Here is a 25173-nt window from a genome sequence, read left to right on the forward strand (position 1 = left end):
AGGTGATTGTACTCAAGAAAGAAATTGTAGAAAAAGAAAAAAAGTCATCTCAGTAATATAGACATTTCAATTTGCCTAAGAGTGGAATGTTCAATAGAATAGAGGATATTAAGTAGATTAACAAAAACAGCCAAAAACAAAGAAAAAGCTAAAAATAGAAATTGATAAATATTAACATATAAAGATATAACATATATAATTTACCCCCCTGATAAAGTCCACAATGCAACAAAACAAATTTTAAACTATGAGAAAACTTTCTAGAACTAAAAAAAAAAAAAGACATGAATCAACCTATTGGAAGTTTACATCATGTTTCTGGGAAAATTGACCTGAAATTACGAACTCTAAAACATATCCTACAAAATTAATAGACTTAGTGGTAAAGAAAAAATCTTTTGAGTCTCAAGGCAAAAAGACCGAATCAATTAACAAAGAAGAGAAGATTAAATTGGCGTCTGATTTCTCAAGAGCAATATATAAGCAAGACAAAGGGTGGAGTAAACACTGAAGAAAAAAGTCTTTTTCACATGAACAATTCCAAAATCATGTTTGACTTCAGAAACATGATGATTTAAAATTTTCATTTTCAAATCATGATACCATAATCCAAATAGATGAAGAAACTTGAGCAAGGTGACACTGTTAAAGGGTCACAGTTAAGACTAAATTACTAATGTTCATAACTTTGGCAATACTAGTGTTTTTACAGGATTGTATTGTGTTTCTACACTAAAAACAAATCAGACTATCAGAAGGTTTTCAATTGGGCTTCAAATACATCCAAAGAGAACTCAGCAAATCTATGAATTTAAGTCAGATAAAAATGGCATCCATCCATTTAAGGAAATGTAGGCTCTTCTTTAATGCAAAAGCAGACAATAAACCACGATAGCATTGGCATTAATCTGTTAATAATTTTCATCAAGATAAAGTACAAATATTTTCAAGTCATATTGTAGTTATTTTAGATATCTATATATATTTCTATCTGTCTCTGGATATATGGTCAATAGTCAAAAAATTGACTAGTTATCACAGTATTATGTAATGTAATAAAACATGTTATATATTATAGCTGTTTTATATATTCATAAATGTTCTAACATAGTAAATTTCCTTTGTGATTCTATATATTATATGAAAAAAAATATTTTGGAAAGTGTTTCACCAACCTGCCAGAAATGTGCAAGGCAAGAAAATGTTAGACATTCAGGTAGATGTTAAAAAACACTTGAGGCAAATGCACCTTTATATTTGCAACTAGACTGATAACAACATGAAATCCAAATGTTGACCATTGCCATTTAAAATATAATTAAATTATGTGTCATATACAAAACTCAGTATGAATCCATACCTATAATTAAACCTGAATGAGAGGATTAATTTACCAAGAATATCTTTATATAAACACTGTGAATTTTGTGAAATACTTTTAACTAACTACTAAATTCAAAATGTCCTCCCAGGCATTGCTATCTCAGAGCTACTGAATTTGTCAAAGATCACTATTATTAAAAAAAGTTTAAGTCACTTGAAATACAGTGAGGTTATATCAATTATTATGCAAATTAGATCAAGATTGAGAGTTAAGCTAAAAAATTGGCATTTATCACTGGATTTTATACTGCCTTAGTTCTTAATCATCTGTTTATTTTTTACATATTTAAGTGAGATCGTCATTTGATGTGGGGGGCATGCACATTTCATTTTAGAAAAACCATTATTAGAAAAGACGATTTAGTTGGGGCGCCTGGGTGGCTCAGTTGGTTAAGCGAATGCCTTCAGCTCAGGTCATGATCCTGGAGTCCCGGGATCAAGTCCCGCATTGGGCTCCCTGCTCAGCAGGGAGTCTGCTTCTCCCTCTGACCCTCCCCCGTTTCATGCTCTCTTTCTCTATCTCATTCTCTCTCTCAAATAAATAAATAAATAATCTTAAAAAAAAAAAAAGAAGAAGAAAATACGATTTAGTTCAAATATTTTAAAAACTTAGGCATACAGGGCCTAGAATTGGGATATATTCTCTTAAATGTTTCCAACTATTGCTTTAAAAATTGTTTAATAAAGGCTTTTAAAAATAATAATTAACATTGTTTAGAGAAGATAAAGAGAAAAAGGGACTAACCTGTGTGATTGGGATGAGCCAAGATTACATTGATGAAATGATTTCCAGCTTCACAAATCTGTAAAACATTTTAAACTATTCAGTGTAATCTACATGTTCCTCTTTAAAAATCATATTCTATAGGGGCACCTGGGTGGCTTGGTCCATTCAGCATCTGCCTTCGGCTCTTGTCATGATGCCAGGGCCCTGGGACTGAGCCCCAAGTCGGGCTCCCTGTTCAGTGGGGAGTCTGCTTCTCCCTCTCCCTCTGCTGCTCACCCTGCCCCTCCCCCTGCCCCTTCTCTCTCTCTCTCTCAAGTGGATAAAATCTTTAAAAAAAAATTTTTAAATCATATTCTATAGATTTGCCAGTATCCATTTAATATATTAATTTCAAAGATCCAAGAGATATATTATTACTCTAATTGTAGGGAGAAGGAAGCTTATATCATAATAATGAAAGAAGCTGTTGTAGATATATATTGAATTAACATAATGAATCACATTGAGCTAGATACTTTGAAGATATTATTGATCCTTTTTGATAACTAGGTACAAATTCCCTTGTTAAAAATCAGGTTGTGCTGATTATATGCTTTGTACTTGTTTAGTAGATAAGTTTGCATGCCACGAAGAGACAAGTCAGGTCGTGGAAGATAGATTTGGCATAGGTATGCATGTTCTAAATTCATTAGCACAGTAGCAACCCTGTTACTGCAAGGGTGGTAGTGTGATGCCCAGCTGGTTTCAACTCAATTTAGAAAATTGAGTGGAAGCAGTACTGTCCCACAAAGACACTTGCTGATTGTCTGTCATCTGACCCCTTGATCATATACACTCCACTAGCCGTCCCGGTCCATAGACCACTATGACGTCTAAGAAGCTCAAGTCTTACTAACATCTTCAGGGGCAGGGTTAATGTTTTTCCCAATTTGCAGGTGCCTGGGTGGCTCATTCGGTTGGGCATATGCCTTCACCTCAAGTCGTGATCCTGGGGTCCTGGGATCAAGTCCAGCATGGGACTCCCTGCTCAGCGGGGAATCTGCTTCTCCCTCTACCCCTCCTCCCTGCTCGTGATCTCTCTCTCTGTCTAATAAATAAATAAAATATTTAAAAAAAATAATGTTCCCAATTTGCAACATGTGTCCCCAGAAGTTAGTACCCTTTCCTTTGTCATAAATATGCTTCATCTGATTAACACTAGATATGTATTCAAAATTTAATACTTTGTTATTAATAACATTGTTATCCAATACCATTATTGTTTAGAGTCATCCAAATTTTCACTATAAGATATCCCTAAATTGAGCATGTTTTTAACTCAGTGCCTTTAATCCTATTAATCTCTTAACATATATCTGATTTTATTCTTTTCAACAATTTCTGTAGGGATTTCTTCACATATAATAGTTTTGTAATTGTAGAAGAGGCCCTTAGTTTCTCAAGTTATCATTAGGAATAAAAGCTGAATTTTACATTTTCAGATAATAATTTTATAGTTGAACTTATTTATAGGTGAATGTGGTTAAGAGTGTGAGCCATTGTTGAATGAACTTGTGCTCGAATGCCTCATCTTTTACTTTTTAGAGATTACATGATTAAGACATCTGAAATTCCATTTCTTCACCTAAATGCTGATATTACTTTCTTTCTCATGATGGTTATTTTAGGATGATTAAATGAAATGAAGTGTCTGACATATGAATTACCCAATAAAACTGTGATAATTTTAGTTACCAATGTCATCAATTAAAAATTGGACAATTACCCTACATTGATTAATCTTACTTCTCTAAATTTCTATCTCTCACAATGGCAGCACCACAAAACACATAATTACTAAATTAATAATTTGTTTTCTTTGTTCGGTCTTTTTTTTGCTCTTCTTTCAGTCAAATGGCATGTCATACTTATTTTCATCACTCACAGTGCCAAATGCAAAATGGAATATATGATAAAAATACTTATTAATAAGCAAATTAACTTACCAACTCTGTGAACAAATTATATTTTAGAAATTGTGGTTTTTCTTCTGGTAAAACATATTCACTTTATGATTATCAATATTTTAATCTCATTCAACCTTCAAAATATTTTTTCCTTCCTACTTTTCATAACACAACTAGCTACGAAAACATCAATCCTCTACCCAAAGTATAGGCCATGGAAAAATGAGCATTTAGCTTCAGTTAGACCACTAGCTGTATGCTAATGCCATAATTTATCATTAGGTGCCCCTTCCCGCCTGCCGCCAAATAAAACATAACATATTGAAATAAGAAATATGAGAGGTGATTTAAAAAAGTGGTAAATAATCCAACTTTTCCATCTTGCTATCTACAGATGAAATGCATATCCATATACATTCTAGGGGTGGAGAGAAAAAAAATCAGCTATATCTATATGTTTAAAAATACTTAGTTTATCATTAACTTAGCGAATCTGTAATGGATTTTAAAGAGCAATTGTGACTATTTTCAACTTTCACCTTAAGCACTGGCTTTAATACTCTCAAGAATGAATGTGTCCAATATAGGTTAATTGACCTAGATAAAAGTGGTTGATGTAATTTCCTCTTGGGTCAGAGCTGAGTAAGATTAGAAAATTCAGTCAGTGCTATAAAACTCAATATATGGTTTTATTACTGAAAAAAAAAATCAGAAGAACATTAAATGTGAAACACTGGAAAATTTTCTAGCATTTCCAACACTTAAACATTTCTCCTGGGTTGATTCTTCTCTAAATCAGATATCTGGGGCGCCTGGGTGGCTCAGATGGTTAAGCGTCTGCCTTCGGCTCAGGTCATGATCTCAGGGTCCTGGGATCGAGTCCCGCATTGGGCTCCCTGCTCCTTGGGAGCCTGCTTCTCCCTCTGCCTCTCTCTCTGTCTCTCATGAATAAATAAATAAAATCTTTTAAAAAAATAATAAATAAATCAGATATCTTCCTTTGGCACATTATATGTAAACACAGCAATTTCACAAATAAAGTTTGAGGAAGTTGCTATCATTAGGTTTGATTTTTACATTACTTAAATGTTAAATTATCTTATATAGTGAAACATACAGATGTGTAGAAGAAGCCCAACTTGCAGAGACCTACTTTTATATAATTTCTGTAATGTTCTTTCTTGCAAGCCTCAGCAAGTGGACATAATCTACTTATATAAATAGTGAAAACACTGTGTCTATAGAATAAAATCTAGGGGCGCCTGGGTGGCTCGGTTAAATGTCTGCCTTCAGCTCAGGTCATGATCCCAGGATCCTAGGATTGAGTCCGGCATCCAGCTCCCTGTTCAGTGGGATCCAGCTCCCTGTTCAGTGGGGAGTCTTCTTCTCCCTCCCCCTCTACCCCTCCCCCCTCCTGCTTGTGCTCTCTCTCTCGTGCTGTCTCTCTTAAATAAATTAATTAAATATTTAAAAAATAATAATAAAATCTAAACACCCTAATACAGAATTTGTAGCCATCAAATAGTAGGCTTTGTCATTTTGTCTTAGTAAAATTCTTTTGGTTTCCAAAGTAAAAATGAGTAATTTTTATTCTGTAATCTAATAGTACTTTTATAGGAATGAAAATGAACGGGGTGCCTGGATAGCTCAGTCGTTAAGCGTCTGCCTTTGGCTCAGGTCATGATCCCAGGGTCCTGGGATTGAGTCCCACATTGGGCTCCTTGCTCAGCCAGAAGCCTGCTTCTCCCTCTCCCACTCTCCCTTGTTGTGTTCCCTCTCTCGTTTGTGTCTCTCTCTCTCTGTCAAATAAATAAATAAAATCCTAAAAAAAAAAAAAAAAAAACTATATTATTTCTGTATATATCTGTTCTCCCCAAATATATTTTTTATTATGTTATGTTAATCACCATGCATTACATCATTAGTTTTTGATGTAGTGTTCCATGATTCATTGTTTGCATACAACACCCAGTGCTCCATTCAGTACGTGCCCTCTTTAATATCCAACGCCAGGCTAACCCATCCCCCACACCTCTCCCCTCTAGAACCCTCAGTTTGTTTCTCAGAGTCCATAGTCTCTCATGGTTCATCTCCCCCTCCGATTCCCCCCCTTCATTTTTCCCTTCCTGCTATCTTTTTTTTTTTTTAAACATATAATGTATTATTTGTTTCTGAGGTACAGGTCTGTGATTCAACAGTCTTACAAAATTCACAGCGCTCACAATAGCACATACCCTCCCCAATGTCTATCACCCAGCTACCCCATCCCTCTCACCCCCCACCACTCCAGCAATCCTCAGTTTCTTTTCTGAGATTAAGATTTATATATGTTATTGTTATTATTAATTATCAGCAGATATGTTTATAATTTGAGCAATGTAATGTCTATTTCATTAATATAATTTAAAAAATTTGAATCTGCCAAAATGTTTCTAACACTGATAATCAGGTTTGTTTTGAATTTCAGCTATTTTAATTTTCTCTGTTTCTAATGATAATAATTATTATGTCATGTTTTATTTATTTTATCTTAATATTTCAAGAATAAGGAAAATCTTAGATCACTATATAATTATCTAAAGGATAAAACACACTTGCATAGACATGCTATTTGATAATATAGGCCAATATTACACTCTTTTAGCATCATAAGTTAAGTTTTATAACATGATAATATATCACTATAACATTATAAAAATTTATTCTAATTCCTAACCTCTATTTTTTTTAAATTAGGAAACCCATTTATATACATTTCAATAAAAAAAGGATAGCATGCATTGTGTTCCAGAATAAATATATTTCCAATATGCTAATTATGAGCTTATCAGAAAATATATATACTAACCAATACTTTTTTCATTAAGACTTTTTTTTAGAGCAGTTTACAGGAAAATCAAGGGGAAGGTCCAAAGGTTTTTCATATATCCCCTGCTCCTGAACATGCATAACTTCTCCCATTATCTGTGTCCTCCAACAGAGTGGTACATTTGTCACAACAGATGAACCTACATTGACAGATTATAATCACCCAAAGTCCACAGTTTACATTAAAGTTCGCTCTTGGTGTTGTACATTCTGAGTTTGGACAAATGTATAATGCCACATATCCATCATTATGGTATCATACAGAGTATTTTCACTGTCCTAAAAATCCTCTGTACTCCTCTTGTTTATTCCTCTCTCCCTAACCTTTGCTAACCACTGATCTTGTTACTGTTTCTACAGTTTTGTTTTTTTCAGAATGTCATCTAGTTAGAATCATATAGTATTTAGCTTTTTCAGAAGGACTTCTTTTACTGAGCAATATTCCTTTAAGCTTTCCCCATGTCTTCCCATGGCTTAATAGCTCATTACATTTTAGCACTGAGGAATATTCCATTGTCTGGATGTATCATAGTTTATCCATTCATCTACTTTGGGACATCTTAGGTGCTTCCAAGTTTCGGCAATTATGAATAAAACTATTGTAAACATCCATTTGTAGGGTTCTGTGTAGACATAAGTTTCTAATTCCTTTGGGTAAATACTCAGGAGCACAATTGATAATATGGTGAAAGTATATCTAGGTTTGTAAGAAACTGCCAAACTGTTTCCCAAAGTGACTAGATCATTTTGCATCCCCACAGCAATGAATGAGAGTTTCTGCTGTTGTTCTACATCGTTATCTTCATTTGGTGTTGTCAGTGATCTAGGTTCTTGGCCATTCTGTTTGTAGCGCTATCTCATTTCAATTGGCATTTCCCTGATAGGATATGATTTGGAGCATCTTTTCATATGCTTATTTGCTAACTGTATATCTTCTTTGGTAAGGTGTCAGTTAAGGCCTTTTACCCATTTTTTAATTGAGCTGTTTGTTTTCTTATTCTTGCATTTTAAGCATCCGTTATATATTTCAGGTAATGATCTTTTATCAGATGTGTCTTTTGCAAATATTTTTCCTAGTCTATGCTTTTCTTCTCATTCTTTTGACATCAGTCCTTGCAGACCAGAAGTTTTTAAGATGAATGAAGTCTAGCTTATCAATATTATCCTTCATGGATTATTCTGTTAATTTTTGTGAAGAGTATAAGGTCTGGGTCTAGATTCATTTTTTTTGTATGTATATATCTGGCTCCTACAGCACCATTTATTATGATTTATTTGTTCTATTGTATTGTCTTTGCCCTAACCAATACATGTCACTTTTAAAAATGAATAACTGTAGGGTTCTAAGTAAAAGTTCAGCTATTGCATTTATATGATTGCAGGATATGAAAAATAAATTTTAATAGTTATTTTATGAATGTATTTATTGCATGAAATTAATATTTTACTGTATAAAACTTGATATACTTGCTGTAAGAGATGATATTTTCACTCAAATTGTAACCCAAGGTATTTGATTTAATGTTTAAAAATAGTATATTTTATTTCTGTAGCCCATCTCATTACCACAATTCTAGGGATACCTGATTTATTTATTTTTTAATCCATAGAGTTTTCATGAAATATCATATAACACAAGAATGTGCACATACAGTACAAGATTATAGTCTAAAAAATAGCACCATACAGTAAAATTTTAAAGATAAAGATACTTCATAAATACTGACTATTATAATTTATTGTTAAAAACACATTTATGATGATTTTTTTAAAAGTTATTTTATTTTATTTTATTTTATTTTATTTTTTTTTTTAAGATTTTTATTTATTTATTCATGAGAGACAGAGAGAGAGAGGCAGAGGGAGAAGCAGGCTCCCAAGAAGCAGAGAGCCCGATGCGGGACTCGATCCCAGGACCCTGGGATCATGACCTGAGCCGAAGGCAGACGCTTAACCATCTGAGCCACCCAGGCGCCCTAAAAGTTATTTTATATTAGCTTTCATACTATATATTTTAGCAATGATAATTTTTATCATTATATAGTAGCTGCTGATTTTAATTTAAAGTATTACTATTTTTAGGAGTATTAGCCAAAAAATAAATGATAATTACAAAAAATTATAATAAAATAAATTTGCATTAATTTTACATTATTAGGGATGCCTGGGTGACTCAGTTGGTCAAGTGTCTGCCTTTGGCTCAGGTCATGATCCCAGGCTCCTGGAATCGAGTCCTGCATCAGGCTCCTTGCACAGCAGGGAGCCTGCTTCTCCCTCTGCTTGCTGCTCCCACTGCTTGTGCTTGCTCTCTCTCTGGCAAATAAATAAATAAAATCTTTAAAAATAATTTTACATTATTAATTTTAAAACTAGTTTTCTAAACAAATTACTGAAGAAGCAGTACTCCAACCAAATTTAGGTATAAAAGTTGATTCCTACTTATGTTATTATTTATCTTAGATACTTGAGGAGAGTTGAGAGGAAACCAAATCGGCAAATGATGAGAAAATGTAGAGTGCTAAATTTTGTTTTAAGTCTTCAATAAAAAGTTCTGTCCATCTTTTTACTGGTGTCTATCAACAGTAGGCAAAAGATCAGGAAAAAACTCTGACAACCGAACCTGAGCATGCTGCCTGAGAATGAAAGCACTTACCTTTGGCACACATTTCTTCCCTCATTTATCTCCTCCACAAATACCCAACATTCGAGCAGTTTCCTGGCGTTACTGAAGTTTCCATAGCACAGCCCCACTCTCCTCCACCCTTGTTAAAAGCTGTGATATATTGTTCCCAGCATCCTCTCCCCTAATCAAAAATTACTGTTCTCTGCCCAAGGTCCTTCTCCATTCAATGTTACAAGAGAAGGTGACTGTTTGATAAGAACGTAATTTATTACTTCTCCAAGAATATTTGCATTTTAACAAAAAATAAAACTTAATCTAAATGAGTAGATAACTAATGGTGAGACTGAAGACACAGAGGCAAAACCAGGTAGAAGAGTGATTTTCAGTACTTTGCAAACCATGTCTTATATGTTATTATTTATTTCTTTCAATTCCTACATTGCTGAAGAAATGCAAGGAAATGCAAGGAAAAAATTCATTTTCTGGTGAAGTGCTCAATGTACAAAGAATTGACAAATCATAAACTACTTCTGGAGAGTAAAAATAAACTGAGAGGAAGAGTGGATAAAGAAAACAGGATTGTTATTTATAAAATAGCAAAATATTAAAAATTATAGACTGTATTCTGTTTTGCAGTAGTGCTTTCGTTCCTTTGTGGGTGGACTTGGGTTCAGAGAATGAAGAGAGATCACAGAAATATGAAGAGACTGGATTATAGTGTATCTCTACAATATTTCTAGCAGAAAAAAAAAGATCTAAAAGTTGTGGTGAAAGATACACTGATGTCTTTATAAATTTGCCTATATTTGATTCTACTTCTTTGATTTTTTCACTTGTAGATTTTATGATATCAGAACATACTTGAGAGAACAAAGTCATGTTGAAAGTCAGAAAGAACTTACACAAAGGGGGAGGTGGTAAAATACTTCTCAGAATATAGTATCTACATGACAAAATTCACCAAAATCAAAGATTTTCCACAAGGAATTATACCTCCCTTTGGAATACTTTAAGTATGCATTGTAATGTGTGTTGTTTTGCTTACAATAGATTTTGCTTATTATATTAGAAAACTTAGACTAAAAATAAAAGAGGAGGGAGCAGAAGAGAAAATTATAATTGTTAATGGTTAGTCCACAAAATGGATGATTCATATATGAATAATTAAGAATTAACTAAGACCATATTTCACACATTGCGCTGTATTACTTCCTAACCAGGTGATAATCTGGCTCTACACAGCAGCAGAAGCAAAATCAACTTTAAACGGATAATGCTTTTCTCTTATGTTAAGAGGGTGCATATACCAACAAAATGAAGAACAGGAAGTTTTGCAAACATTAGCAGAGAAATTAACACTTTCAATTAAGATAGGCATTTTCTGGTTAAACTTTATATTATACAAGATTGGCCTATGAATTTCCCCTCTTTTTCCTCTACATAATAATAATTGACTATATTATATGCTGATAATATAAAATAATTTTAAAAGCACTTGACTTAAACATACGTGCTTTTCTTTCCGAACCATTTGCATATACATTTCTTATGATAAATGTGAAAAGCACACACGTAGACATTCAGTTATTGTGAACGAAAAAAAAATTAACCTTGAAATATAGAATGTTATGCTCACAAAGATATGGTAGGCATCTTCAATTTAGGTGATGTATGTGCAAACTCAACTCATTTGTTGTTATATCCAGTATGAGAATCAGTCTCCTAATACTTACCTCTTAATATCATATTTTATTTGTGAAAAGTAAATGTGTTTTGCCTACATGAAACATTATTAAGAAATTCGGGGCTAGCAGGACTTTTTAATTTGTCATCACAATTTATAATTTTAGGAGACTCGCGTGACCCTTCTGTCTCATTTCTGAATCTATTTGCAACAGAATACAATTGCATTCAAAATTTTGACTTTTACATAAGGTTTTATTCATATACTCAATACTATCTGTAATTAAAAGCACAGGCTGTTCTTTTAATCTTAATTTAAGTCTATGATTGGAACAGTCAATATCTGTTATGTGCTTAGAAATGTGGAATTAAAGTTATTACACTTACTTTTTGTCTGTATTGGATTTAGTCAATGCTATTTATCACTACTTGTTTATTTTGACACCTTGGCCTTTATAAGACAGAAACTCTGATAAAGTTTTATGACTTTCCTAATTCTCCTTCTTATTTTTTCCCCATGTGAAATGTATTAAAAAGCATTGATTAATAAAATCATGTGTGAATATTAAGCACTAGTAGATTAATTAGGAGGCAACGTCTTTAGAAGTCTTTGGGGAAAAATGTATATTGCAAACCTTTAGAATTTTGCTTGTTTTCAATTATGCCTCTTTTTTCACTTAAAAAATATTATAACTGTTAAGACAAGTGTTTTAAAAAGTAATAACTTTTCTTGGAGGACGTGGGTGCCACAGTCATTTAAGCATCTGACTCTTGGTTTCAGCTCAGGTCCCGATCTCAGGATCATAAGATCGAGCCCCACATCAGGCTCTGTGCTCAGGGCAGAGTTGGCTTAAAACTTCCTCTTCCTCTCCCTCTGCTCCCCCACCTCAAATAAATAAATCTTAAAAAAAATTAAAAAAACTATAACTTTTCTTGAAAGTTTTCTTTTATACTAGAGCCATGGATTCATAGCTATACCACATTAGAGAAAAGGAAAGAAATCAAGAATAGTATATAAAATGGGAGATGTGTAAATATTTACACAGAAATAACAGAAAACAAGTTGCAAAAATGTATAGTGGCTAACATTATAAGGAGGATAAAAATGAGAAAAATAATCAGGTATGAATCCAAAAATATATAAAAATAAAGACCAAATACGTGGTTATTGTTTTGTTTATCCACTAATTAATTCTTCCATTTGCTCAAATTTACTGAGTAGTTAATATACAGAAGTCATTTGACTTGGTACAATGTAGGTTAACAATAAAGGCATCAAAATAAATAAACTGAAGCCCTGCAATCTATCAATAATATACACATGTGGAAAGTTAAAAGGTGATGATATATTGACAATATATTTGCTTAAGAAGTTATAAATAAAGAAATGATTTTTGTTATTCACTAAAGCAAGGAGTGTTTCTAATATGCACAAAACTAGGTGCTAAAAATATTAAAGCAGGACCTGCTCCTGCCACAGCCAACATGTAGAGGATGTAATTAACTAAAGTATTAATTAAAATACACACATGTACACACATAGGTTCACATGAGAGATTTTAACAAAGTGTTTGTGATTTATGCCTTGTATGAAATGGTGGGGCATAAGTTATTCAATACCAGCTTCACAAAGGATATAGACTTATATATGAATCAAGAGATTTCATCAATGCATCAGGGACAGGAATCATGGAAGTTAATCTATCAAGGACAAGAATGAGGAAGAACGTGAATAAAGAATAGAAGCATGGGTTATATGGTGGAATTATATGGTGTATGAAGCAAAATATGTGTTTAATGAAATAATGCATTTCAGAAATGATAAATAATCTGTTGTACTCAGATTGATGTGTACCCAATTCAAACAATACATATGTAAATTTAAATAAAATAATCTAAATAACTGGATTCAGAACACTTAGAAAAGACCTAACTTTCATTCAAAAAAGTAGACTGTTTTCATATGCCAAAAAGTCTTTTAGATGTTCATCTGTTAGACTCATAAAACTTTTTGCTCTTAGGGGTTTGTAAGTATATAGACAATAGGAAGAATTACTATGATTTTTTTTCAAATTTTACTAGATTTCAAATTATTCTAATCATCTTTCATAGATGAGTAGAACATTTTGATTAAAAGATTTAGAGAGCTAAAAAAAATTTAGAGAGCTAATAGCTTGATTCGGGGTAATTGTTTGACTTACTCTACTAAATATCATTAAGTATATAATATAAAAATAGATGATATTTCTACATGTGAAATCCTCAAATATAATTTGTTTTGCATTCTTAATTAGTACTACAACTAGAGCTGAATGCAAGTAATATAAATAATACATACCAAAAAATTGATAGCAGATACTGTGACTTGCCGGTTTCCAAATGCTAGAAAGTAAGAAAAGAAGATGTAATGCAAACATTCATATTTTGGACTGCCACACTATAAACATAATTTAAGCAATGTTTATTGGATATTACTATCCTCTAATCCAAAGTACAGTGGTGTATGTAATTGACCCTTTGGGATAGCACATTTGCAAACCAAATGGATGAAAATATTTTTGCTATCAACATATACTTTTTTTCTAGTCACTTAATTATATTTAGAATACAAAAGGAATCTATTTTTAATTTGTATTATTAAGCTCTTTGAAGGCAGATTTAATCTTTCATTTGTCACCTTAAAAGCACATCATATGGCATAATATATGATGGCACCCAATGATAACTCTTGTTTTTTAACATTTAACAACAAAAAAACATGCTAATAAAAACTTTTATTTTATGCATTGATATTTTATAACAGGTAATATTTTATTTTTTTTATTTTTCATCTAAAAACAAATATATGAGGCAAGCATTAATGTTCTCATCTTAAAGTAAATAAAAATTTAGGTTACATGTTCCCAAATTATATAGAATAAGGAATAAAATAGAATTTTAGACAGTGTCTTAAGGTTACCTTTCTCATGGTAAAGAAGGTGGAATATACAAAAGTACTAAAAATAAAATTTTCTGATATCATCTGTATTAACAGTTGCATTTCTTTTTTTTTTTACTTTTGTGTGTGTGCATATACATTGTATTTATGTAAACACATTTACACAATTATAATGTCTCATTTTAAATCTTGCATATTTTATAAGAATATATTTAAAGGAATTTCTAATATTATTAAATGTTCATTGTACAAGCTATGACAATATCTGCATCATAATGTATAACGTGGCTAGCTCTAAAAACATTAAATATTATCTCACTGCTGCATAATTAGTGCTACTTTAATTTTTTGTATGATAAATACTACTTCAAACATCTTTCTTTATAAGTCTTTTATGGAAGTTCCATGGGTTAGAAATTTTAAGGATGATTTAGTCAAAAGTTATGTAAGTATCTATGCATGGATATATGTATATATACATATATATACATATACATATATATATCCATAAAGCATATATATAAAATATGTAGAAGTATTGAATGTTTTGTTTTTATAAAGTACATATATCTAATTATGAAATAAAATACATTAATACATTAATGGAGAAAATTTGGAAAATAGATAAAAATGTAAAGGGAAATAAAATACATTAATATCCCATTATCCATGATAAATCAGTTAAAACTCAGATTTTCCCTTGGAAATATACATATTTGTTATACACTTTTTACAGTATCTTATAAAACACTTTTATAATCATTTATTCCTTAATATTATATTTGCCATATAACTAAGCAACATTTGCCATATAATTAAACATTCTTCTTTAGCTAAATCAAAATATATATATTTTTTTATTTATGCTACTTCTAGACAAAACTTTATTCATTCAATAACAGCTATTAGGAATTTATAGGACAGGCACTATAATGTGTGCTTGTGATAAAATCAATTATAAACTAAGCCAAAAGCAACTCTTATCTTAATAAAAATTACTGTCTAACAAGGAAACAAATAATAATCACAAGATAACAAAGGGAAGTGTGCAACCCTGATAAGTGCTGGCCTTACTAAGAAAGGCCTATATAGTATTTAATGTAAGAGCTAAAATGAAGGATTTAATCAGGGAGATCAAGGAGGACTCTCTGAGTACATGGTTGAACTCTGATTTAGAAAATGAAAAGATATTAAATAGACAAGAGAGGGGTTCAGAACATTTCATGTAGTAGGACAGTGAAAATATACCTTGTTTTCATTTTTTAATAAGAATAAATAATGATGTGATAAAAACAGGTACAGGGACAAAGAGTATAATTTTTAAATATTTTTAATGTTTATTTCCAAAAAGCAAAGCTACAGATACTGTAATTTGAAACAAACTTTCTATAAAAAATTTTAACCATCATTAAAACTTTCTGTAATTTTTTTTTAAGATTTTATTTATTTATTTGTCAGAAAGAGACAGAGAGCGAGCACAAGCAGAGGGGAGGGGCAGAGGAAGAAGCAGACTCCCCGCTGAGCAAGGACCCCCCCCCCCCCCACCACCCAATGCAGGACTCAATATCAGGACCCTGGGGTGAAGACCTGAGCCGAAGGCAGAGGCTCGACCGACTGAGCCACCCAGGCCTCCCTAAACTTTCTGTATTATTTTTATAATTTTTATAATATTTTACATTTGGCGAGAAAGAAAAACAGGTTGTTTTTATTTGATTGCTGCTGATACTAACATTTATGTATTAAGTTTTCTGAACATATGCATGCCAGTTTACAGTTAATGGAATATTCTTGCCATTGGGCAGTTTTTAATTATCATAATTTGTCTCCTATTTACTTTAAAATATTTTCAAGAAGTACAAAAAATTACTTCCTTAATGGTATATGTGGTGAAAATACATAATAATAATATGTAGTATTTTATTCAAGTTAGTGTGTCAAAATGTACAGATGCTATTAATTTTATGCAGTCAAATCTGTTGAGAATAAGACTAGACATGATATTTATTCACTTTCCGGTTGGAATCAATATTGTAATGTTATATATGTTTTCACAGAATTTAAGTCCTACTTACATCTTATGCATTTAAGAGTCTTGAGCACAGTAAAATTAGACTTTCAGGGCCTCATTTTCCTAATCATAATCGGGAATATTAGCACTTACATAAAAATGTTTCTTCTTACAAAAGAAACAGATATTTTACAATTATTGACAAACATTAAGTTTTCGATAAATATTTTGCATATGTTAATAACAATCAGCTTCTATTATTTTGTATCAGATACGTGAATGTAGCATTTTTCAGAGGTTCCTCTTAAACACCTTGTGGAGCAAAAATATCTGTCCATTAATATTCTAACGTTAGTAGGTACATCTTCTGATAAAATATTTTTTTTAAAAAAATTTTATATAATATTAAGAAATTTTCCCCTTCAATATTCATAGTTAATTGTTAGTATTTAGAAGAATTAAAGTTTTGAACATTGCAATGATTTACTTTTAGCACACTCAACTAGATTTGCTGATCTTAGTAAAGATTTTGTTGTTGGTACTTCAAGCACAGGTATTAAGATGGTTTAACTTATATTATAAAATCTAAAATAAAGCCTGACTACTCCATTCATTTCCATTTCAAACTTCATAAACACCAGAAATAGACCACACACAAAAAAACTGTCAATAAAATGTGAAACCTCCACCCTTGTAGCACCCTTGTAGCTCTGTGTGTGTCTTGAGGGCTGCAGTAAAAGCTGAGGAGAGAAAAGTCCACAGCAAATAAAAGAAATGGAATTCTTTGACAAGGACAGCTATTTTTCTTCACTTTTATGAAATGAGGATTTAGGTTTGGTCCATTGTGTTTTCCACCAAACTGCTTCATCTGAGTCAATGGTCAGGACATTTAATAAAGTTATAAACAGAAAACAGTATGTTACAGAAGCAAATTGCTTCTATCTTTTCTTATTGAATTACATTTAATATAATAATTACATAATTATTGTGTATTTTAAAAATCCTGATAGCTGATTTTATATGATTGATTTTGTGACTATATGGAATTTTTCTTTTTAATCTTCATTCTTTCATTTTACTATCTGTCATTTTGGAGGTTTACAATCAACTCATATTTTTGCTAGAGTTCCTATGGAGAGAAAATAAATCAAAGTATGTCGGTCAAGTTTGTTTTTTTAAATCTACATAAAAATGTAATAGAGTATGATATGGAAGCTATTAAAAATTGACATCTTTTTCATTATTTACTTCTTTTTTTTAAGTGTGCCAGGTTGTTCATTATTTCTGTGTAGTGTAGAAGAGAGTTTTGATGTTGGCAATTTAGTATGTGTTTAATTAAAAAGAAATCCTACATACATGGTGGTGTATACTGTGGGTGATTAATGTAGTAGGCAATCCAAGAAGTAAATCCCCAATAAAAGGCACAGGCCTATAAATAAAACATAATAAAAGTTAGTGAATATATATAAAATCTATCATATCATTTGAAATCATCCCATATACTTATATGCCACACTGCAGCTTATTTTTTTGTATGAAAAATGGTATGTTCTAAGCAAGATAAATGAAATGACTCCTCACCCAATAAAGTAGCATTTTACAAGTACCTATTTGATATCACTAAGGAAAGGCATTAACCTTATTAATATAAATGGGTACTTAGGTTATAAGGCAAATGTAACACTATATTTTAGAATATTTTCAAGAGTAGTCTTTGACTATCAAGTAATAAATATAAATGAAGTAATAAAATAATAAATAATGTATTACATAAAATATACTAATATTCATTTTCCAACAGTAAGTGAATAAGATAATGAATTATTTAATCGTTAGTAAAACATATCTTGATAGATTGTAAAGGGAAACAACCTAATTCAAAAAGTCCTAGGCTATAATGCTGATCTTGTATTGATATGATAAATTTTCATATCTTCTGCCAGAATAGAAGCTAGTCTAAATGATTTTTGAGGTTTCTAAGAGTCTTGGAGTTTATTTGCTTTATTACAGTGACAACAATAGAAAGACTTGTTGAAATTTTTACAAAACAGATATTTGTCAAAAAAGACAAGAAATTTTTAATAAGGAAATATTTCCTATTGAAAGTAAACTTTAAATCGGAAATTAAAATAAATTGGAATTAGAATTGGAAAATTGAATTGCAACATGTCATCCAATGTACATTTCCACTTCAATATTTCATAAAACTTCCCATATTCTTGACAGCTATTTGATGGGATGGTTATTAACTCCTGCATCCACCACTTTTGGAAGAGCAAAGACACTGTCATCACACTGACAACTGTCATAAATACAGGGTGTGTTTTCATCATTGTTATCACACAGATGTATTTTTACAGGAGGGTTCATATATGACATCCCCCCTCCTCAAGCGGCACTTAAAGAATCTGAATTCAGTGCTAAGTATTTCCAAAATCAAAGATACCAGAGAATACAGGGCTTGTAACAAAAGGCCATGGCAAATCTTTTATGTAGGGTTATTGGTTGAACACAGCTCCAGTGAAATAGGTCATTCAGGAAGTGGCATCTCAGGAGTGGATGTTTAAGATATGCTGACACAGTTGAACAGAAAATTCTAAGCATAAGGAAAATAAACATGATTTTGTATCATTTTATGGATGACCCAATACACAAAATTTCTCAATAATAATTAAAATTACAAAACATATCAATCCTCACCTTTATCAAATTTTTCAAAGGTGTATGTCCTGCAGAAACTTTATGAACAAATAAGGTTTCCAAAAGATATCGGATATAGTGTATACAATGACAGAAGCAAGCCAAGCTAGAAAGAAAATAAAACATGAACATATTAAGTCCCCTTCTAAAGGTCTGGCTTGCCTTACACATAAGACATTTTTTGTTAGTTGACTACAATATTATATTTATTAGGAAATGTTTCCAATAAAAAAACACTAATGTTTATTTTAATATTTTTATTCTAGAAATATTCTAAATTTGTTTCACAATAACAGTACTGTCACAACAGTCTCTATAAATTTACTTTCGGTGACATTCAAAATACCTTATAATACCAGTCACAATCTATATGTTCACCCCTACCGAGGAATAAATATATAATAATTATAAATGTACTCATATGAAAATGTCACATGAATTAAGCAGAAAATGTACAAGGTTTTTTTTTTTTTGTATACCTGACACACAATGTTACATTAATTTCATGTGTATAACTGGTGATTTAACAAGTTTTACATTATGCTATGCTCCCCACAATTGTAACTCTCATCTATCATCATACAATGCTATTATAATATAATTGACTGCATTATTTATGCTGTGCCTTTTACTCCTGTAACGTATTTATTCCATAGCTGGAAGCCTGTATCTCCCATTCCTCTTCACCCATTTTGCCTGATCCCTCACTCTTCTCCCCTCTGCCATTGGAGACAACATGGATGGACTTAGAGGGTATTATGCTAAGTGAAATAAGTCAGATTGAGAAAGATACCATATGATTTCACTCTTGTGGAATCTAAAAAAAAAAGATGAATAAACACACAAAAAAGCAGAATCAGACCTATAAATAAAGAGAACAAACTGTTGGTTGCCAGAGGGGAATACTTACAAATTTTAAAAATACCCAAAATCTACTTAGAATCCATTTGACATTTTATAATATTCAGAATAACTTTTTCATTGTCTGGTTGTCCTTTAGCAAGAACCATACATTGAAAAGGTTTGAATTTCACTTTTTATGGAGTCCGTGCAGCTTTTGTTTTGTTTAGGTTTGTTTTATGTTTGGTTTTTGCCTACCTAACAAATTGTAATATTTTGTTTGTCTCTTTGTGTGTTTGTTTTTGTTTTTGTTTTTCTAATTGAGCAACTCTTGTTGGCATTTATAAAACTATTGTTTTAAAAGTAGATGTCGTGTGTGTTGCGAGAGTGGTGGGGGGTGGGAGGGATGGGGTGGCTGGGTGATAGACTTTGGGGAGGGTATGTGCTATGGTGAACGCTGTGAATTGTGTAAGACTGTTGAATCACAGACCTGTACCCCTGAAACAAATAATACATTATATGTTAAAAAAAAAAAAAAAGGATAGTAAGAAGGGAAAAATGAATTGGGGTAATCGGAGGGGGAGACGAACCATGAGAGACTATGGACTCTGAGAAACAAACTGAGGGTTCTAGAGGGGAAGGAGGTGGGGGGATGTGTTAGCCTGGTGATGAGTATTAAAGAGGGCACGTATTGAATGGAGCATTGGGTGTTTAATGATGTAGTGTATGGTGATTAACATAAGATAATAAAACAAAAAAAAGTAAATGTCAGACATGATTTACACAAGTATATTTTCTTACTTATTCTTAAAATATATTTCTGTTAAAATCAGTACTGATTTTGTTAAAAATATAAAACTTTGAAAACTGTGGTTGCTATTCAAGAAAATCAATATGGATCAAAAATTGCACACTTACACCAATAAAGTTTGAACGTAAAAATCAGCATTTCATTTACTCTATGCACAATCAAACATTGAGTCTTTACGGGAGTCTATTTTAACAGAATAAATTAATGATTTCGGGTTAATAAAAACAGTGACTTTTGGGAAAACAAATAAATAAACACAAACCAACCTGCCTAAATCATTAGGGAATTTATTATTATTCATTAATTCAGAAAAAAATATAAGTGTGCCCCTATAAGTGGAGAGACAACGTTCAATGTTTGTATATCTCTAAATAATAGACAGATTCTGCAAGAAATGAGAGAACGAAGTGTGGATATCCAGGGGCAGAGCTTTCTAGACAGACGAGCAAAAGGAAAGGTTCTGATTTAGGAGAAGCTTTAAGCCCTGTAGGCTTAAAGGATTGATATGGGAATCAGTATCTCTCCTACCTTGTTGGTTCTTTGTAGGAGTAAATACTTGAGTGATAAAATTTTCCTCTTTGTAAGAAAGCATAAAGTGAGGTTATGCCCAGCTATGTAGCAGAGCACTAAATGAGAAATTTTAGTTCATGCTATGTTTAAATTAGTTTACTTATTTTTCTGATGTTATACCAGCATAGTACACGCAGTTGTATCTTATTATATGGATATATGTCACTTCACACAGTATTGGTAACTCACTTACCATGTTTGATTTCATTCCAAATATTTCTATTTAATTATGGTTGATTTCCCTTCAAATATTAACTCTTTCGCTGTGCAGTGCTAAACTAATTGAACATCCATAAATAAGTTTGGGTCCAATTCTTTTTTCCAATCATAATATTCAAAAATATTTCAGTGGCATATTTGCACTGGAAGGAGTAGGAATGGCTACCATGAGTAAGAAGTACTGAACTTCTACATGAAGTTTACATAAGAGAGAAGAAAGAGGTAATCAGGATGGAGGAAGAGGGATAGCATGTGTAAATGCCCTTCCATGAAAGGGAACATGGTAGGTATCAGGGACAAGAAAGGTCAGTGTGGCTGTGGTACAGATATTAAGGGTAAGGGAAAACTTGATTTGAGATGAGAAAGTCAGGAATCAAATCATTCTCTATCTTCTAGTATCCCTAAGACCTAAATTTTGTTTCTTAATTCACTTAGAGTTTAGTCATTAAATCAGGTTCTTTTTTTTTTTTTTTTTTAACGAATTGCTAACAACACATCTCAGTGTAGCATCTTGAATAATAATTATTCTCTTAATCTTTAATTTGGTAAGCTGAGGGAGAGAGACACAGAGAGAGATTATTCTCACAGTATGCTATATATTGTTGTAATAAACGCCCTCAACTTTTTCTGTACTTTACTTTTACTTTTAACTTTAAAGTAAAATTTATCTTGGATTTTGATTTACTAAAGGTAACTTATAAAACCATTGTTTCTTTCCTATTAATGTTGCCCATGAGAAGTACGTATTTTATTTTATTTAGTTTTATATCTTGAGCTCTTTATATATGACCTCACAACTTTATAATTTTAAGCTTCTTGTAATATTTCTAAATTTCCAGATTTCTTTTACTGTGATCATTATGAACTTATATTACCTCAACTTTAAGGTATACTTAGTAGGTCTTTGTATATAAATTTGCAAGTTGGTGTGTATACATTATTTAAAGTTACTTAAGATATAGTTTCTTAAGTGTAATCCACTTTAATTTTGTTTATAGACAAACTTTAAAATTATATCTGTGTCCTAGTTTATCTCCTCTTCATCTATAGGTACTAATGTATTACTTACTGTACCACTGGGTGACGGAATCTTCTAGAACTCTCTTTCATATCATATATATATGGGATCCTCAAATAAAAGAGGAGATATATCAGCAGAGGTCCTGTGTATTCAGCCAAAAATACCTGAAAATAAGAAAGTGATTTAAATCAAAAAATAAACTTTTGTAGATATTATTAAGATTTATATATAAACATAAGCATGTCTATAAACTTAGCCTACTGAATGAACTGGTAAAATGTGCACGTGGCATTATCTATTCTTTAAATTGAATTATACTGGGTGCTAATATAATTCACAAGAAGTCTTCCTTGCAAGAACTAGCCAAGACTTAAGGACAGGACAATTATAAATGGTGACTTTAAAATAAAAAATAAATATTGAAGCTAATGATTTCTTCACAAATAGTACACAGGAGTTTTTATTTAACTAACCAAACTATTATAAACATATTTCTTAGTGTCTCTCCAGCCCCATACACACTCCATCTTCTATGTGAGCTGTTCCTATAACTGAATGGAATTGGCCTACAGTGACTTTATTTTTTTTTTTTTTTAATTTATATGGCCAGGTCATCTTGAATTTGATTGATTTGACAATGATTCAAATTGAAATAATTTAGTTCTCTCTTCTGGAAATTTTAGACTTTAATTCTAATGAGTTTGAGTAGGTAGTTAAAAGGATTGCCTTCTGAATTCTGGAGCTGAGAGTCAACCATATATATGGAGAGATATATCTGATCTATAGAGACATAATCCTAAAATTTGGAAAGATAATTGGAAACAAGGCTGTGTTAAGATTCACTGGCTGACTGGCCTTCTGATAGTTTTCTAAATATTATGATGGTCCATTATTTAGTTTTGTTTTGATACTAAAACCAGGTTAAAGTCATTCTGGAATTCATACAGAGAAAGGAAAATAATTTATCTCTGAGTGTTCAAAGAGAAAGAATGCAGACATGACAATGATAAATTCAACTGCCATTACTGCTTTGCTTTGTCTTTGCCAATTTTCATTATTTTCTAAGAAAGAAAACTTAAAGCTGCACATGTTTTACTCAAATATGCAGGTGTGCACATTGATTAGAAATTATATTCTTATTTCTCATGAGAACTTTGTATAACTACATGGTTAGATTATATGATATATATATGCATGTTTTATATACATAATTATATCTGTGTGTATATGTACACACAAGTATAAACATTTATATATGTAGGTTTCTTAAGGTATATTTTTTCCATTTAATAGTATTGATCATCCCATTAGCCATGAAAGACTTTTATATGAGGGTAAATATGCAACATCTGATAAAATCAGTGTAAAGCAACTTTTTACTGATAGACTATATTAATTTATGGCATAAAACATGCCTGATTATTCAGATGTAAAGAAAAAAGTGTTTACCACTTTGAATGTCTGATAATAGAGTTTAGTTAATATTCCAGAATAATTACAGTAATTATTTTATTAAAACAAAATATTTAAAATATTTATTTCAATGCCATCTGATCTAGTCAAGTTAATTTTGAGCAAATCCTCTAGTAATATATCAGTAATGAAAAATGTTATGAACAATAGTTAACCTTGACCACCTGTCATTCTTTATTAAGTTAATAAAAATGCTATCACAAATATGAAGTTTCTTTGGATCAGGAAATTAAACTACAGTCTTATCTCCATCATACCCTAAAAATAAATCAGGAGAACCTGGTGGCTTACAGTAATATGTTCAGGGAGGCCCAATATTTTATCACAAATATTGTTCATGCTGAAACATGGGGGTTAAAACAGTACTAAAGTATGAAGGCGATATCCTGACCTGAAAGAAGTAGAGAATGAGAAAAAATAACTTTTGGACAATGCATCTTTCAAAAAAAAAGTATATTTGGGTGCAAATAGAAAAAAAAGGAGTGCAATGTTTTATTAAACTTAGAAAGTAATCTGAAAATAGTTTTAGAATAAATAAAAACAAGGACCAGATAGACAATATTAATAAGACACACTTCTGAAAAAGGAATTTTTCTTCTCCTACTAAAAGAAACAAATCCAAAACCAAAGCCAAATAAACAAATATGCCAGTCATAAGCCCTAACAAATCAGATGAATTTACAAAGACTAGGAAGTCCATTATAATCCAAAAGTTTAGTAGAAATTACATATTCAAAATAAGCAGATAGACTTTCTTCTTACTTTGAATATATATATATATATATATATTACTACTTTTAAATTCCAATTTATGTCCAATATGAAATTATTTTCATGCTTTTCCTTTATAGAATGATCACTGTATTAAACTAATGTGTTGCTTTAAATGTAAAATTTAAACTGATACTAGGCATAGGATATTAAGCATCCTAGGTAATTGAGATTTTTTTTTTTTTTGAACTTCTGTAGAATATTCAACTTGGGATATGTCTAAATTGAAAAAGGAAGAAGACAATAAGATGTTTTAGAAATATAAATTGAAACACACAGCTGCAATTGTTGCAAACTGATTAGAATCTTTGTGCTTAGACTGGGATTAATGCATTTCATCCTCTCTTGAAAAAAAATAAAACTTTTTAGTGCTATTATTATTGGGATGGTGTTGGCTTCACTTATTTTTTAAAATTACAATTGACAGTTGAAATCAAAATAAATTGCATATTTCACAGTTGCTGAAAATTACTGACAAAATAAAGTAGTGCCATCCTTAATCTTCTAATGATGGGAGAGTTATTAAAATTATGAGAGCATTTCTCAACAGTAATAGCACTTTGTACTGAATGAGAACGATTGAAGCTAACAT

The 25173-nt window shown here is 31.3% G+C and overlaps 1 protein-coding gene across 2 annotated transcripts in view; it reads right to left on the reverse strand.

The window, feature by feature from the left end:
• TECRL (trans-2,3-enoyl-CoA reductase like) overlaps window positions 1–25173 on the reverse strand; it is a 106756-nt gene that overhangs the window by 8775 nt on the left and 72808 nt on the right. For both annotated transcript variants that reach the window (XM_045881082.1, XM_045881081.1), the window contains exons 5-9: window positions 22386–22501; window positions 18877–18982; window positions 17533–17605; window positions 13569–13612; window positions 2129–2186 (exon numbers count right to left, since the gene is read on the reverse strand). In XM_045881082.1, the coding sequence (XP_045737038.1) occupies window positions 2129–2186; window positions 13569–13612; window positions 17533–17605; window positions 18877–18982; window positions 22386–22501 (397 nt within the window). The remainder of the gene's footprint in view (window positions 1–2128; window positions 2187–13568; window positions 13613–17532; window positions 17606–18876; window positions 18983–22385; window positions 22502–25173) is intronic.

The sequence above is a fragment of the Mirounga angustirostris genome, unplaced genomic scaffold (genome assembly GCF_029215605.1).
Source record: "Mirounga angustirostris isolate CCGP_5_RB_7025 unplaced genomic scaffold, mMirAng1.0.hap1 SCAF_2, whole genome shotgun sequence".
In the NCBI taxonomy this organism is placed as follows: domain Eukaryota; kingdom Metazoa; phylum Chordata; class Mammalia; order Carnivora; family Phocidae; genus Mirounga; species Mirounga angustirostris.